At 32.6% G+C, this 18,489-nt stretch overlaps 1 protein-coding gene across 2 annotated transcripts; it reads left to right on the forward strand.

Annotated features, from left to right (window-relative positions):
- On the forward strand, positions 1-5,188 carry LOC136205791 (pentatricopeptide repeat-containing protein At3g22470, mitochondrial-like). 2 transcript variants are annotated; one of them, XM_065996580.1, is made up of 4 exons: positions 1-1,968; positions 3,271-3,388; positions 3,485-3,564; positions 3,683-5,188. In XM_065996580.1, exon 1 carries the CDS (start codon positions 189-191, stop codon positions 1,929-1,931), a length of 1,743 nt encoding a protein of 580 aa, XP_065852652.1. In that variant the 5' UTR covers positions 1-188; the 3' UTR covers positions 1,932-1,968; positions 3,271-3,388; positions 3,485-3,564; positions 3,683-5,188. The 2 variants fall into 2 exon arrangements, with proteins under 2 accessions (XP_065852652.1, XP_065852651.1); XM_065996579.1 differs by having other exon boundaries at positions 3,271-3,415; positions 3,683-5,184.
- Positions 5,189-18,489: the final 13,301 nt, after the last annotated feature.

Below are 18,489 nucleotides of genomic sequence, written 5' to 3' on the forward strand. Positions count from 1 at the left end.
TTAGCATGTCAGATACGGGGCTGGATACGGTTCAGACTAGATTAAAGCTCACAATATTTTGATGATATGAACATACACTTTCATTTCCCTCTTCCGGAACAACTTTCAGCTGTTGATTGATTTCCTTGCTATTCTTTACACTTTCACACCCTTCCATTCTATTTCCTAACCCTAAAACTCCATCCACCATGCTAAGCTGCAGCACCAGACGCCTTCTCACTGCTTTTTCATCTCATCTTCGTCATCAGGTAACGCCGATTTCTACGTTTTCTTTTTCTCTTCTTCATGCTCCTTACTCCACCTCTTCAAAACTAAGAGGAGCTCAAACCCAATACACCTTTCCTCATCTCATTTCTTCCTTTAACCACATGCTTCGTATGAACCCGCCCCCTTCTGTTTTTCAATTTAACAAATTATTATCTGCACTTGTTAGAATGAATCATCTCCATACTGTCCTTTCTTTCTCCAAGCAGATGGAATCCGTGGGTATTAGACCTGATGTTTGTAATGCATCTATTTTGATAAATTGCTTTTGCCGTTTACACCGGGTAGATTTTGGATTCTATGTTTTAGGGAAAATGTGCAAAATTGGTTTAAAGCCTGACATCATAACCTTTAATACTTTGATTAATGGTTTATGTATACAAGGTAACCTTATTGAAGCAGTCAATTGTTTTGACAAGATAGTTGCAATAGGATATCAACCTGATGTAAAGACCTATAGTGCAATTGTCAATTCTTTGTCAAAAATGGGAAAATTCAATGTGGCATTTGGTTTGCTTGAAGAAATGACTAGGAGAGGTTGTCAGCCTAATGTGGTGACTTATAATTCTATTATTGATAGCCTTTGCAAGTATGGTCAAGTTGACGAAGCATTTCAAGTATTCTCAAAGATCAAAATTGAAGGAATTTTGCATAGTGTTGTTACTTACACTTCCTTAATTCATGGTTTATGCTATTCGGGTCAATGGGGAAAAGCTTCTACATTGTTCAATGACATGTTAGATCAAAACATAGCACCGGATAGAGTTACCTTTAGTATGCTTGTTGATGAATTATGTAAGGAAGGAATGGTGGATAAAGCTAGATGTGTGGTGGGAACAATGATTCAGAGGGGTATAGAGCCCGATGTTATCACTTATAATTCGTTGATAGATGGATTTGGTTTGGATAGGCAGATGCATCAAGCTAGGAAAGTGTTTAATGTGATGACAAACAAGGATTGTAATCCTAATGTTTGTACCTATAACATATTGATTCATTGGTATTGTAAATGGAAAATGATTGATGAGGCAGAGCAACTTCTGGATGAAATGCTTCGTAAAGGTTTAAGTCCTGACAATTATACTTATAATGCTCTTATACGTGGCTTTTGCTATACAAGAAGTCCTGGGGTAGCCATGAAGCTTTTTAAAGACTTGTGTGCTGGTGGCTATCGTCCAAATATAGTATCTTACTCAGCGTTGCTACATGGCTTCTGTGAACTTAAGGATTTTGATGTTGTCTTTAGCCTACTATATGAAATGCAAATGAGAAAGCTGAAGCCTGATATATGTATATGTAATATTCTAATTCATGGGATGTGCAAAGCTGGAAGGCTTAAAGATGCGAAAAAAATATTTTCTATGCTTTTTGTTGGAGGGTTGCAACCGGTTGTTCAAACATATAATATAATGATTACTGGACTTTGCAAAGAAGGATTGCTAGATGAAGCACATGATTTGTTCAGGAAAATGAAAGGAAATGGCTGCTCACCAGATCGTGTCTCTTACAACGTGATTATTCATGGATTTTTATGGCACAAGAATTTGTGTAAGGGGATAGAGCTTATACATGAAATGCGTGAATATGGGTTTTCTGCAGATAATACCACATTTGCTTTGGTAGTGGATTTATTGTGCAAGAAGGATATCATACTTGAAAATTTGTAAATCCACCCTAAAGACACAAAGCTTACCTTTTTATGATGTAAGCTTTATAGAACTTAGAGTGGTTATTAATTATTATCTTACCATTATATTTTTCTCTTTTGAAGTTTTTATAATTAATTCAAATTATATGTCTTAAAAATTATTTTCAAATGAGAATTAGATTACAAACTGCTGGTATGGTTTATCAATTTGATTGCTGAATATTGTTATAGCTCCATACTGAGGATTTTTATTTTTATTTTTTACATTTATGTTTAGATGGCGCAACGGTAAACGTTGTTGGTCACGGGTTCGAGTCTTAGGAGCGGCCTCTTGCCAAATAAATTGGCAGGGGAAGGCTTGCCCCCAGTACACCCTTGTGGTGGGACCCCTCCCCGGACCCTCGCTCAGCGGGGACGCGTAGTGCGACCGGGCCGCCCTTTTTTATGTTTAGATGGGAATATTGCTGAAATGATTTTGTCAAGTCTTTCTACAGAGTTTTAATAAGAAGCTTTGATTACAATTGCATACAACCCAATATTTCATTGCATACAAGATCTGTTATGGAGACTTTACCTCTCATATGAAAAAGGCTTTTAGACCATCTTAAACTTTAGGTGCAATTCTCATTAACATCTCAGGAATGTTTCTCTGCCTGCAAATTAATACAAGTTTTAGCATAACATTTTGCATAAGAGAAGTAGGGAGTTCATGTCAAATAAGGTGAGTCCAATCCAAATCATCTAATTTTACCATGCACTGTTAGATCTTTGTTTTTGCAAATGATTGGTGTTATCTAAAAACTATTCTTTGGACTTTTTTGTTGATGAGCTTAATGTTGAGATATAATATAATAATCAATTGATTTAGTAGAGCATTGTTTAACGAATGAAGCATAACATCAAAATGATTATTTTATGGTGTTATTACTATTTCGATATTTTTAATAATTTGTTCAACTTTGGTCGAAGGCTTGTGAAATACTAAATTTTCTTGGCAGTAGTCAGTCTCTTGGATCTTTCTATCAAATTGCGGATGATAGCTTTATAACTCTTATGAATTTAGCACTTCAATTTGTACTAATTTTACTTTATTCAATCATGTTATCTCTCTATCTGTTTAAATGTGTATCCTAAACTCATTCCATTCCTGTCTGTACCAAACAGGATAAAATTTAAGATAGCTTTGTTTTTATGTACCAAACAGTATTCTGTACCAAACATGATACTGGCACATAAAATTTAAGATAACATATATATCGAATTAGACTCATAGCGAGTGATGGTGAATCAGCTGAGGTTACAAGATAGCTTTGTTTTTGTGGTTTTAATAACGGGTTGTTATTATGTCTACAAAACAGGTGCAGAGGATGCCATAGTTAAAGAAGATTGATTTCAATCTCAAACACAGATGATAATTCCGTATCTGCAACTTTGGATTGGTGGAGTCTTTTTGCAGTTTAAGTTATGATTTGCAAAGTAACATCTTGGCTAATGCTATAAAGGGTATGCAGTTGATTTTGGAATTTAATTGGATGGAAGTTGTAATTTACTCTCTGTTGTTGGGTTTTGCAGCATTTTATCCGTTGAGACTGAGAATTGGAGGTGTTAGCAACCACTCACAATACTTCCCTACCTATTGCTCAAAGAACAAGGTCGGTCAGTCCAATTCATTATATATATATATATATATATATATATATATATCCTCTTTTCCTTTCAAATAATGAATGCTAATTAGATTGTGTTTGTGTGTGAATGTTAACATTATAGCCTGGAATAGAGTGCTTCTAATAAACATGTGCAACCAGACTGCCTTCAGAGTAACTGTAGAGGAGGATCCGAGGATGATTATCCAAACACATGCAGCTACTCTTTTGGTTACAGCAATCTAAGGACCGAACCAAGGCAAGAGTATCACATGAAACCACTGGGATGTGATGCTACTCAAGGTAAGAATATTGAAACTTGAGATTCCGAGCATGAATCTAGAGCTGGTTGATCCATGGACGCGCATTTCTGTTGCTTTTTATTCGGTTGTATATGCTGTCATCCCAGATTTCAAGGCTACTGCCTGTGGTTTGATTTAATTAGTTAGGATTCAATCCTTTTTTCCTTGTACTATTCATTTAGTCCAAATCAACTTATAATTAGTTAAAGGGTAGATTTCAGGATCAGCTTGATCTTCTACAGACATATACGAATAAGGATTCATTAGATTTAGTCCAAATCAGCTTAATTAGTTGGGTGGTAGATTTCAGGGATCAACTTGATCTTGTGTGAACATATATGATATACCAATAAGAATTCCTTGGATTTTCTCTTCTGCAACTTGACTGGTTTACAATTATATATGTATGTATGAATATATAGTTGGATTTGCACAATATATATGCACCTTAGTGTCAGGTATAAAAGTAGAGAAAGTAACCACGTATGGTGGCAGCTGCTGGCTAGGCTGGTATATCAGTCACAGATTCAACCATGCATCCCAGACAAGAAAAGCGTTAGGCGGACACCCGAAACCCTCTTTTACTCCAATCAAGAGTCGATCAGAAGGAAGCCCCAAAGAAATACAAGGTGCAGAGAGTCTGAAGCTGAAGATTTATCCTGTCCCTGAAATCAAAATGCCAAAATCTGACTTTCCTGAACCTGCACTTTCACAATATATATTATATTGTTTCTGCTGGTTTGTCTTAACAGTTTAGTTGCAGGGCAGTTTGTGTAATGGAACTGAAAGGAACAACAATTTTAAGCTCCTTCCTATCTCCTCAAAGGAACAATAGAAGACTGATATTTTCCAGGGCAGTTTGGTAGAACCTTTCCAGTCTTGTTTTTCAATTTTGTGTATAATATTTACCAATGCTAGTAGACGAGTCTAATCGTATGTGTTATCGATTAAGGGGCAACTATATCATTAACATTATATCCTAATTGGAATTTTTGACTTATCTTTCAGATGTCTTCTCGGTTTAAGTTCCTATTTCCTCAAAAGTAATTCTAGAGCTTAGAGGTTCTCTTAATCACCCTCGAAATAACAGAAAATGTAGGGTAGGATATTGAAAAACAGGGGCTTGTTTTAGATTGAAATGTAAGTAGAAAACCTGTACTCTATCCTAGACGTGGGACGGTAACACCAATTAGTTACCATAACAGACTGTAACTTGTTTGTTCCGTCTTATGGCTGAGCATAATCTTAATTGTAAACATTGTAAACCGTGCAAGATTTGTAATATCACTACTAGCTTTGGCTTTCAAGTACTTGTGTACTTGTTTCTGCCCCCCTTGACAGAATTTCACGTACTGCAATCTCCAGCTATTTGTCAGGTAAGGTTTAACCCAATCAAGTGCCTTGCATTCATTCATTTAGGGTTTAATTAGAACTTGATAATTGCTCAATTTCCTCATTCAACTTGGCTTGTAGGATATTTATCCAAAAACAATGTTTGAGTATCAATTTAGTCCTTTATCTTGATATTTTTTACAGATCAAATCCAAAATGACATATTGAAAAAACAAGAAGAAAATAATGACATGTGTGCTAATTAATTTTTCTGATTGTCATGATTCTGTAATTTGGATTGGTTAAGGAATGAGTTGATATTATTTGGTAAATATTTCTTATTGGTTTATTGAATTGTAAATTGTTATTTGTATGAGTTTGGTTCAGGTTAGCAAAAAGTAAACTAACTAGTTTAATTTAGGTGACTATTAATGAGTTTGAGGCTTCTTTCTCTATGTTTGTATCCCTTTCTTTAAGTGTATTATTGTTGAATTAAATTTTAAAGAGATTTCCAGATTATATTGAATTTAGCCTTAAGGAGATAAGAGTATTAATTGTGAGAAATAGGATTGTGTGCCTCTGTTTCTTAATACAAGAGAAGTTTCTTTCTTATGCATCCTCCATAATCAATGTATTACACTTTCTTATATTAAAACTAATTAAGATGTCTACTGTTTTCTATTTAATTACCACTCCACATTATAATATTTATTTTAATAATGGAAATAATTAAGATAATCATATATATATATTTGTTGTGTTGATGATACGGATTCAATTCAGGTGCAAAAAAGTATTGAAGGTCAATCAGTATTACTTGCAACATATGAAGGTCAACATAATCCATCGCATCTCAGGCCCAAAACGTACTCAATCTTTCCGATTTTCTTTTTCTTAGTAGTAATAATAATAATAATAATAATAATAATAAATCATCCTCATCGGAGTGATCTAATTATTCCTTAAAGGATACTAGTATAAATATCAATGGAATGAAAGGTTTGTCATTATGATTGGTGAATCTAGCCCAAAACCTCCAAAATCATGTTGGGCCTAGCCCATATGAACTTTTTCTTTCCTCTATTAAATTTTAAATACTTATTTTCAAATCCTAACCAATCTTTTGGAGCAATTCTAGTGGTAGTGGTGAGTAAAAGAACCAATTTGAAATTGTGCAGGAGTAACCAACTATTAGAGAAGAAGGTTGGAGAGCACCCAAGCTCCAACTAGTCGTTCGATCGAGCGAGTTGTTTAATGACACAAATGAAGGGAAAGTGGACAACACTTGTTATTAGTGGAATTGAAAAATGTGTGTGAGAGCCACTCTCTCTTTTTAATGCGTCAAGTTTTTGAAATTGTGAAGTTAGTGGCCGATATATAGACCAGTCTGAAAAGTGATTTTGTTTTGAGATGGGTTTTTTGAGGTTTTCAATTAATTAAATGAATATTGGAATGAATTTCTTTCGAGTTTTTCAATTGCTGGAATGTTTTACTATTATTTAGTTGGATGAATTAATTGTATGGAATCAAAATTTGTAGATATTTAATACAATTTTACCACTTCTGCACTTTTAAAGATACTAGTATAAATGTCAATGGAATGAAAGGTTAGTCATTACGATTGGTGAATCTAGGCCCAAAACCCGTAAAATTATGTTGGGCCTAGTCCATATGAACTTCTTTTTATCTATTAAACTTTGAATACTTATTTTCAAATCCTAACCAATCTCTTAGAGCTAACTCTAGCAGTGAGTAAAAGAACCAATTTGAAATTAACCAACCATTAAAGAAGGCTGGAGAGCATCTAATCTCCAACAGGTCGCTCAATCGAGCGAGTTGTTTGTGAATAAAAAAATGCAGAGCATAATGAAACAAATGAAGGGTAAATAGACAACGCACACTTGTTATCAGTGGAATTGAAAGATGTGTGTGAGAGACACTCTTTTTTTAGCTCGTGAAGTTAGTGGCCGATATATAGGCCAGTATGAAAAGTGATTTTGTTTTGAGATGGATTTTCTTTTGGGTTTTCAATTAATTAAAGGAATATTGGGATGGATTTCTTTTGAATTTTTCAATTGTTGGAATATGTTATTATTATTAATTTGAATGAATTAATCACATGGAATCAAAATTTGTAGATATTTAATACAATTCTGCACTTTTTTCTCATTAAATATTGATGATAATGACTAACCACTTAAGAGGATTTTTGGTGTTTTATGGAGAGAGTTCTTAGAAATGGGTGAGGTGGAATGGTTGGAGGGCTTGTGCCATTAGAGTTTACTGGAAAAAACTGAACTGAACTGAATGTTACTAAATTGAATTGAATTCTACTGAAATTGAAATAATAATATAATTCTTTAAAAATAGAAATAATTAAAATAAAAAACTTATAAAAATAATAATAGTTATAATAACAATAATAATAATAAATTATTATAATTATAATAAAAAGTTTACTCAAACTGAATTAAATGTTACTGAACTGATTGATACTAAAATTAAGTAATAAAGAACAAGACATTAGAGGACGTTGCCTGCTATAAAAAAAAGAAGCAACATGCTACGAGCTTTGCCTTAGCAGAGTATCACCATTAATTGTTTCTACATCACTTATGGTTAGATTTGTCCATGGGCTGGACCGGACCTATCAGATTTTTAGGTAAAAATGTTCTGTCCAAACCTAGTCCAGCCCACTATTAATCTCAAGCCCGTCCAAAAAATAGACGGGCTTTAACGGGTCTGGATCTAAAATCAATTTTGATTGTCCAAGTCCGATCCAAGGAACACGGATCTGGACGAACCGGACGGATACCAGACTCATGGACGGGTCTACTTATAGCTAGCTTATTTGTTAAGTTGTGCCAAAGAGGTACTAAAACACACATTGTTGAACACCATAAAACAATAACTGAGCATCCATCCCCAACATCAACAACATCATGAATAACACAAGGATTGAATGGAATGAATGATTTAAGGTTTAACACATCATTTCTCCTCTTAACTTGTCCAAAAAGATTGATTGACCTCCTGAACTTTCAAAATATTCTGATAGCCTCTTGAACTTGCATATAATGTCCAGTTAGCCCATTAAACTTGCGTAAAATGTAATCAATCGATCACTCGGTTGTAAAAAAAAGTAAGTTAAATGCGGAAGATGAATAGGGCTGTCAATATGAGTCACAACACGATAACACGATTCGTGTAACACGGAAATTAAACGAATTAGGGTTGAGATAAATGGGTTTGGATCATAAATGGGTCGACACGCCTAACCCGTAAAATAAACGGGTCGGGTCGCGGGTTGACTCGCGAATTCATTGTAACCCGTATAATTTAGACGAGTCTATGGGTTGTGTCAACCCAACCCGCAAACTCATTTAACCCGACCCATATATTATATAAATATAAATTTTTTTTTATGGATATTAAAGTAATTTTAATTTTTATCCCTAATATATATATACAGATTAGTAGATTACAGAACACATTAGGTTTCCAACTTTCTTTCCCTAACAATTTGTGCTGTCTGCCTCTCTTCATTAACATCCGGTGAACACTTCAGTCTCTAGCCACAAGTAAGTTTTTTGTTGAGTCAACTTCTAGTAGGATATGTCTAACTTATGATTGTTGGTCTTCTATTACAACAGATGGGTATATCTGTTTGACCGGACATTTTATTGATAAAGATTGGAATATCCAAAAGGGAATTTTAAACTTTTGTTATTTGCATCCTCCACATAATGGTGTAGCTCTGTGTGAAAAAATTCACAATTTCTTGTGTGGTTGGAAAATTGATGGTAAGATTTTTTCACTTACTTTGGATAATGCAAGTGTAAATGATAAATGTGTAGATTTGTTGAAAAATTTATTGAATAGCAAGGGTGGTCTATTAAACTGTGGAGATTCTTTCCATATGAGATGCTTTGCTCACATTCTAAATTTAATAGTTCAGGATGAGTTGAAAGAAATTGATAACTTAGTTGGAATGCATTGAATCAAAGACTAATGAATAAAATATTAATTCTGATGTTGTTTAAGTTGAATCGAATGTTTTAATTTATTTGTTATTTGGAATTGAAATTTTTTATTTTGTTTGTAAATTTTGGATTTTAGACTTTTGATATAATCTTATTGAATTTGTTTTGTTAGTTTGTATTGGATTTTATATTTTTATATGTAATTATGCGTGTTTTTATTTTCTTTATTTTGTTTAGTTGAATATTTTTTTTTACTATGGAGTTGCAAAATTAAATGAGTTAGCCAGGTTGACACGTTCAACCCGCTTCTTAAACGAATCGTGCCAAGTCGACCCATTTATTAAATGGGTTGGGATAAATGGGTCACCTGAGTAAGTCGACACGACACATTTACAACTCGCGAACCCATGTTGACACCCCTCCACGCATCTTATAAAGTTATTACATAATTTAAAAATAGATTAAAAATGGAGTTATTACTTGCTCAACAATAAAACTTGTCTTCTCTCATATTAGAACCGCATACCCCGATCTTGGTCGTTTTACTTTTTTTAAGATGCGTGCAAGACATCTTTCGCATTTAACTCAACTTTTTTTGCAATCGAGTGATCAATTGATTACATATTGCGCAAATTCAGGGAGAACTGAGCATTTTATGCAAGTTTAGAGGGCTATCGAGACACTTTGAAAGTTCAGGGAGCCGATCAAGTTTTCTGAACAAATTCAAAGAGCAAATGATGTATTAAGTCACGATTTGACTAAAATAATCAGATAAAACTACATGAATGGAATGAATGCTTTAAAATAGTTAGTTAGAGGCTATCGAGACACTTTGAAAGTTCAGGAAGCCAATCAAGTTTTTTGAACAAATTCAACGCGCAAATGATGTATTAAGTCACGATTTGACTAAAATAATCAGATAAAACTACATGAATGGAATGAATGCTTTATAATAGTTAGTTAGACGCTTAATACATTATTTGTACCTTGAACCAAAAAACTTGACTCGTCCCTTGAATTTTTAAAGTGTCCCGATAGCCCTCTCAACTTACATAAAATGTTCAGTTAGCTTCCTGAACTTGCACAAAATGTAATCAATTGATCAATCGGTCACAAAAAAAGTAAGTTAAATGCGGAAAATGTATTCCATGCATCTTATAATGTTATTACATAATTAAAAAATAGATTAAAAAGGAAGTTATTGTTTTCTCAACTATACAACTTCTCTTCTCTAATATTAGAACCATATACCCCGATTTTGATCGTTTTACTTTTTCTAAGACTCGTGCAATACAACTTCCGTATTTTACTTATTTTTTTTTACAATCGAATGATCAATTGATTATATTTTACGCAAGTTTAGGAGGCTAACTGAATATTTTATACAAATTGAGGGAGTTATCAGAACATTTTAAAAATTTAAGAGACCAATCAAACTTTTTAGATAAGTTCAGGACAAAAATATTTTATTAAGCCATAAAACTACATGAATGGAATGAATGCTTTAGAATAGTTAGTTAGAGGGTCTGAGGGTCTAACCATACGCAACCTGAACTTGTCATACGCAACCTGAACTTATCAATTTGGTTATTTTATAAATTTATGTAAAAACCTATTTACCCCTCAACTATTTAAAGGTGTTATTAACAAGTTGTCAATTATGAGAGATAATTACAAATTAATTAATTGCAACATAATAGACAAAATCGGGTTAAATTACATCTATGGCCACTAAATTTTACTTATTTTCATATTATGGCCACTCAACTTCATTTCTTCTCGGTATGACCATTGAACTTTACACTTTTTAACACTGGTGGCCACTCAATTTTAACTAACTTCTGAAAATGACCGTTAACGACCGTTAACGATCTCAAAATGAAAATATTCAAGAATTAAAGTTGTTCAGAATGACATTTATCATGAAACCACATTTTTTATTTTCTAAAATCACATTTTTTTGAGCTTTCTCTCTCTAAAAATTCACTTTCTCTCTTCTAACCAAACAACACCTAAATGACTTCAAAACGAAAATTTTCAAGAATTAAAGTTCCTTAGAATATCATTAACGCTTTGGATTTTTTATTTTTAGCCGTCAATGGTCGTTTTGAGGTGTTAAGTGGCCACCCGTGTTAAAAAGTGTAAAATTCAGTAGCCATAACAGAAAAAAATGAAGTTCAGTGGCCATAATATGAAAATGTGTAAAGTTCAGTGGCCATGGGTGTAATTTAACCGACAAAATCGCTAATAAAAGACGGTGAGTTTATCATTCTAATCAAAATCCCCAATCAAAATCGCTAACGTTCACCATCACCGGCAAAGCAACTTGTTAATGAAATGTCTTCTAGAGATTTAGTTCCTAATCATTATGTTTATAGTTCTATTATATACGGTTTATGTCATGCAAGAAGACCCTGGGAAGCCTTCAAGCTCTTTAAGGATTTGTGTGCAACTGGCTATCTACCTAATGTTATAACATACTCAACTCTACTACATGGCTTTTGTGAAAATGGACATTTTGACATAGCATTCTCCTTATTTGATGAAATGAAAGTGACCAATTTGAAGCCTGATGTAGCTACATACAATATCTTAATTGAAGACATGTGCAAAGCTGGAAGGTTTAAGGATGTAAAGAAATTGTTGTCTAATCTTTTTATTGATCAATTGCGGCCTACAATTCAAACATATACTATGATAATTGATGGACTTAGCAAGAGAAGATTTCTAGATGAAGCATACCAGATCTTCAAAAATATGGAGAACAATGTCTGCTCGCCAGATAATTGTTCTTATAATGTGATGATTCACGGATTTCTTCGTTGCAAGGATTTAGACAAAGCAGCAGAGCTTATTCATGACATGCGTGGCAAGGGCTTCTCTGCAGATAACACCACATTGATGTTGGTAGCTGAGAATAAAGCCATCCTGAAATTACTATAAAAAGTCTTCGTGCATATCAAGGTGAGATGATGAGTTGAAATTTACATTTATTACACCTGCTTACAAATTATGTTTTATTGATACTCCAACTCAATTTATTTTAATATGAATCTAATCCCCCTATAAAAGTGTAAAGAGTCGGTCAAAATACATAGGTAGTTTGTGCTAGGGATAGAGATTCTTGCGGTGGATGAGAATTTTTATGAAAAAGTATGTGATTTCTTTGATAAGTTGATCAGCTTTGTCAAATGGTTTTAATCTCTAAAATAGCAATGTTAGAATAGAATGTGAGGTTACTAATATTAAAAAAAGCGGTCGTCAATTGCTTAAAATTTTCTTTCATTTGCATGATAGTTTGGTATCTAGTGTTTTTTTCAAGCTACGAAATGAGTTTATGGTACTTATTTCCCATGCATATGATTACATGATTTCTGATCTTGATTTAAGCTTTCTAAAATAAGCGTAAGTAATAATAGTAAATAGTTATTATCAAGATGATGTGTACCAACAAGAGGCAATCAAGTTTTAGTTTGCTGGATTTCTTATGTCTTAGATTATTTTTAAGGGTGTATTGTTGGGATCTTAAATGTTTGTACCTCTTAAAATAAAGGACAAATCTATTAAAAAGATTTCATGAATTCTTCTAATTAATATAGCTTTATTCGGGTATATATTTCAGGTGTTGGCATTGGTATTGGACTTTTGTCTTTAATCCTTTGCAACTCTAAGTTATGTTTGTTCTTGAAGACAAGAAGAAACAGAATTCGTAAACAGAGACCTTTCTACGTCTGTTGCAGAGTCTAAAGGCCAGAAAGAGCTACAGAGAACTACAACTAGAGCAGATTTCCAGGCCAGGAAGAGGCTGTGACACTGTTTATAAAGGAATGCTACTGGACAGTAGCATAGTTGCTGCGGAGTGATCAAGAAATATTGCCAATGGCTCACAGTAAAGTTCACATACTTTGAGTATAAGTTTAAGTTTTTGTTAATCATGAAAGGTATCTACCTTTCATGTTATCTTTTTTTCATATACTTTCTTTGGTTATCTTAGAGAGTGTTGGTGAATATTCTGCAAATAAATAAAAGGCTACTCCCTTACTTGCATGTGCTGCAGAATTGAGTTGATAAGAATTTGGAGTATATAATTTGTTTATTTGTTCGAATTTTCTTTTTCTCTTTCACTAAAAGCTCGAGCTGATAGTCCACTTCATATTAATATCTGATACACCCCCCACACGCAAATTCCCACTAGGCTTGAAGCGTAGGCCCATATTACCATGTTCTGCAATTAAATCAACAAATGGGGCTGCCATGAATCGAACCCTAGACCACTTGGTTAAAGTGGTTCTGATACCATGTCATGGAACGGATTGAACTAAAAGCTCTAGCTGATAGTTAAAGGTCCATTTGATATTAATATCTGACAGCCCATTCAGCATCTGATGATACCTTATGGCTAAAATGACAGCTCATCTGCATCTGATGATACCTTATGGCTGAAACTGATTTAAGCTATGTATTAATTATTAATACTTAGTTTTGTTCTATTTCAATGATTTAGACATCTAGGGTTAACGTTGGAACTTGGAGCATGTACTTTGAATTCCTCAAAGGTTAATGTAGTTTTTTGTACATCACTTTGCAATGTTATCTCATCTTCTTTTCAGATATGTATCATCTGTAAATGAATGTCATGCTCTTCTACGACTTATGTTGTTCTAGTTTTGTGTGTTCACTATTCTGGAATCGTGTTATTCTGCTGGCTGGTCATCATCAGACAGAGTCAAAACTAGTAGCCAAATGAGCTTGTGACGCCTTTCCAGGCTTCTTTTACTTGAACAATATAGGGAAGCCATGCAGTTGAATTCGAGTACCTTTGATATGTCCACTTGTTTTGTTTCTTTCTCCAAATCCTAAGCCCATGCAGTTGCATTGGCTACTTGAAAATGATCAGGATTTGTGTTCTGATTTTCAGTTATAAAGCTGATCTGCTGTTGATAAATATATTTATATAGATCAGAGTTTCATCTATTTGATATTAGTAAATTTAGAATAGGAACTGCTTGATAGTAGAGATAACATATCTATGTATATTCAGCAACTTGATAATATGAATAAATTTAGGTTAAAGTTTCAGTTAGAATTTTGATAAATATAATGAATTCAGATTTGGAACTGCCTTATAAAATTGGTTAGTTATTTTATCATTTTTTGCTTAAAATTTTCTGTCATTTGCATGATAGTTGAGCATCTATTGTTATTTTAAAGCTACGAAATGAGTTTATGATGCTTATTCCACATGCATATGATGACATGATTTCAGATCCTAACAAATCTCTTAGAGGATGTTGCCTTGCTATAAAGAAAGTAGCATGCTACGACCTTTGCCTTAGTTGAGTAGCAAGCTAAAATAATTATAGTATCTATAAACAAAAAATTATTGTTAATAATTCAGGTATGTGAAGAGCTCAAGTGACCAACAATTGAGAAGTCTTAGTGGTGAGAATATATGCTTGTAAGCCTGGGAATGATGTAATTGTACCTTGTAGTCTAATAGGTTGGAGCTTGTTTAATGATACTTATAGCTTCTCTCACAATAAAGCACAAATAAAATACAAGTGAATAAGAAAGATATCTCATGGAAGAGTGATAGGGATGGAGCACAAGTTTGGCAGTGATGTCTTTCCTAAGGACTTAGAGAGTGGAGGTCTCATAGGTGGTAAAAGTCTTAAAAAAAGCCATCTTACATAGTGATTAAATTAGAGTCCTGTTTCTTAGTAGCCAAGCAAGTCTGATTTGACAACTGTAACACTAATTATGACATTCACCAAGCTGTTTAATCTTGCGCTTTTCATCTTACACGGTTATTTTTGGGTGTTGTTTTTCATGATTGTTAGGTAGCTTGAACATGAAAGTGGTGTCACAGTGTACTTGTGCGCAAGTGAGTGAGAGTTAATTGTGAGGAATTAAGTAAATGCTGTGAGTGATAAAAAAAAGTTGTAAAATTTATGTTTCAATTAAATTATATAAATTTGTGCAATTAAGTCATCTATATTTAACAAGTTAATTGTTGAAAATTTTCAATTTGATGTCATTAACAGTCAAATTTGGCAATCGCAATCCAAAAGTCATCGATTTGAAAATGTTGATAAGAATAATCCTCGTTTTGACAATAAAAAAATCACATTTCTTCATCTGCAAATCAATGTAAGCAACTGACTGTAATGATGCTTTATTGGCAATGATCATTGTAAACAAATGGTTCCAAAGACCCTCTTGACGTTTGATAAAAACCGAATCAATAATAGGAATGTGATTTGAAATAGTCTAGAGAGGATGCTAATAGATTTAATTTAGATTTAAAGTGTTATTTGGTATAAATAATATTGGTGTATCCGCTCTGATTTATGATTTGATACATTTATCTTTAACCTTTCAAATTCTAAAAAATATGAATCGATTTGGATGGTGTTAAACATCCCGCATTTAAATTATAAAGCTATATGATTCTTTAAAATATGTGAACCAATCATCTCCCCTTCTTTTTTAGATACATTTTTAGTGAATTAGACTTTTATTTACATAGTATCAGAGCCATGATATTCAATATTAATATTACTTACCAAATAAACAAGTGATAAATCTGTTAATAAAAGAAAAGAATAAGTGTTTTTAATATGGTGTTTTTACACATTTATCTCGGTTTCTATCTAAACTCAATTAGGCCCAACTAATAGAATTTAGCGTTGAGCTGTTCTTTTTTTTTTTTTTTTTTGGAAGAACAAACTTTATTAGCTGAATTCAGCAGAAAGAATGGTAACAAGAAAAAAGGGGGAGGGGGGGGGGGGAGTGTTCACAAACCACTCCTTACGAACAGACTCATAACTCACTACTCGAGCTAAGCTATGAGCAGCGCAATTCGCTGATCGTTTGACAAAAGAGATAGAGACATTCTTTAACTCGCTTATTAAAGTAATACAATCAGAAATAATGTCGGAAAAGTAAGATAACGCTTGGTCCGTTGCCTGGATAGCATGCACCACTGAGATGCAATCTGTCCTTAGCTCCACGTTATTGATTCCTTGGGCTTTTAGCCAGGATAAGGCTTCCTTAACTGCCATGGCTTCGGCTATAGCAGGTTCATAAAGTCCTTAAGTGCACCGTGAGAGGCATAAGAGCAAACTCCTCTGTGATCTCGCAACAGAAACCCGAACGAACAGTAGCCTCTATCAGCAAATACTCATGTATCGATGTTGCATGCTAAAGTTCCTACTTCAGGTCGAGTCCAAACCGATGGTCATGTAACTTGCATTCTTTTGTTTTAGCGTTGAGCTATTCTACTATTCTAAGTATAACCCAGTCTAATAATATAACATTTTCAAAGATGGAATACATCGATAATCTTATAAACTTTACTTAAAAATCGATTAACCTTTTAAATATAAAAAAATGTTTCATTGGACTCTCTGAAAACTTCTTTAAATGGTGTTTGTTTCAGCTTTTCGTAATAGTTTTTTAGTGTTTCATTCCAAACCACGTGAAATATAGGCCCCGTTTGTTTGGGGGAAAATATTGTGTTCTGTAAAATTTTATGCAGGGAAAATATTGCGCAGGAAAATAAAATATTTTTCTGTGTTTGGCAACCACACTGAAAAATATTTTTCGTTGTTTGGCTACAACAATGGAAAATATTTTCCAACCACTAAAAACGTGAAAAACACAAAAAAAATGTGAAAATTTATTAAAAACACAAAAAGTAAAAAATATTAAAAACATGGAAAAAAGTGGGAAAACACAAAAATGTGAAAAAAAAATTAATGTTGAAAACACGAAAAACGTCTTTTAACATTTTTGGCATTTTTTGTACGTTTTCTCGTGTTATTAACGTTATTCTGTTTTTTTTGCATTTTTTCTCCATGTTTTCGTGTTTTCACGTTTAGTTTTTCGGTTTTTTCCTTTTTTATGTTTTCTTTTTTTCCTTTTTTTTATTTTTCGTATTTTGTTACTTTTTCGTGTTATTCACGTTTTTGTGTTTTTTACGTTTTCGTGTTTTGTTTGCATTTTTCGTGTTTTCATGTTTATCGCGTTTTTCACTTATTGTCACGTCTTTGTGTTTTAGCATCTTTGTATTTTTTGTATTTTTCACGTTTTTGTATAATTCGCGTTTTTCACTTTATCGCATTGTTCATGTTTTGTGCTTTTTCAAGTGTGTTTTTTTTGCGTTTTTGTGTTTTTCACGTCCGTTCACCTTTTCATGTTTTTTGCGGGTTTTTTTTTCATATTCTCATGTTTTGTAACGTTTTCACGTTATTCACGTTTTTTCATGTTTCATATTTTTGTATTTTTGTATTTTTATATTTTTTAACATTTTCCCCATTTTTCTCTAAACGCATACGTTTTGGGGAAAATGTTTTACCCTTTTGAAAATGGTAAAACATTTTCCCTTATTTCTTCCTTCTTTTTCCATTGACTTGCCACTTATTTTCCTTTGACTTATTTTCCTGCCCAAACAAACACTGGAAAATTGGAAAAATATTTTCCTGCAGAATATTTTCCCTCAAACAAATAGGGCCATAGTGTTTGATTAGTTTTATGAAATAACAGCTTTTTCCAAATAAACGTGTAGCATTTTTTTATCAAAACAACATCGTTTTAGAGCTTTGAATGAAATTTATAGCTTTTTAGTTTTGACAAAATTATATTTCTTAATTCCATAAACCATATGTTTCTTCTTTAACGTCGTTCCTATCAATATAATGTTATTGTCGAAAGAACAAAATTTTATTTCGTTCAATAAATTAATATTTTTAATTGTAATTTACCTTTACAAATTATTTTTATTAATTTATATAAAATATCTTTTATTTTTATAATTTATTTGTCACTTAATATAAAACATGAAATTTTACGTATTAACTGTAGCAACAAAATTAAACATGTTTCTATTTTTAATTTATCCTAGTTGAAATATTCTATTTAATTTCTATTGTTAATTTTCGGAAGCTTATGATATTAAAATAAGGCAGAAGACGTGGGTAGAAAAACTAAAAGATATCCAAAAATTATTAAATTGAGAATGAATTCAATTGATAGAAAAATAAAATAATCATAAAAAAGTGGAGATAAAATCGCATGATAGAATGATTTAGAATAAAAATAGATCGGGCTTGTTTGATAACATTTATCACTTAAATTAAAATGTTAAACATTTATTTAATTTAAGTGTGTTTGATAAAAGTTATTTCTTCACCACTTAAATTAATTAATTAAGTTAAAATCACTTATTTTGATAAATCAAAATATTTAATTCAACATTTTAAGTTAAATGCAACACTAAAACAACAAATTATTATTTTTAATTTAGTTATGAA

The sequence above is a fragment of the Euphorbia lathyris genome, chromosome 9 (assembly GCF_963576675.1).
Source record: "Euphorbia lathyris chromosome 9, ddEupLath1.1, whole genome shotgun sequence".
NCBI classification, from domain to species: domain Eukaryota; kingdom Viridiplantae; phylum Streptophyta; class Magnoliopsida; order Malpighiales; family Euphorbiaceae; genus Euphorbia; species Euphorbia lathyris.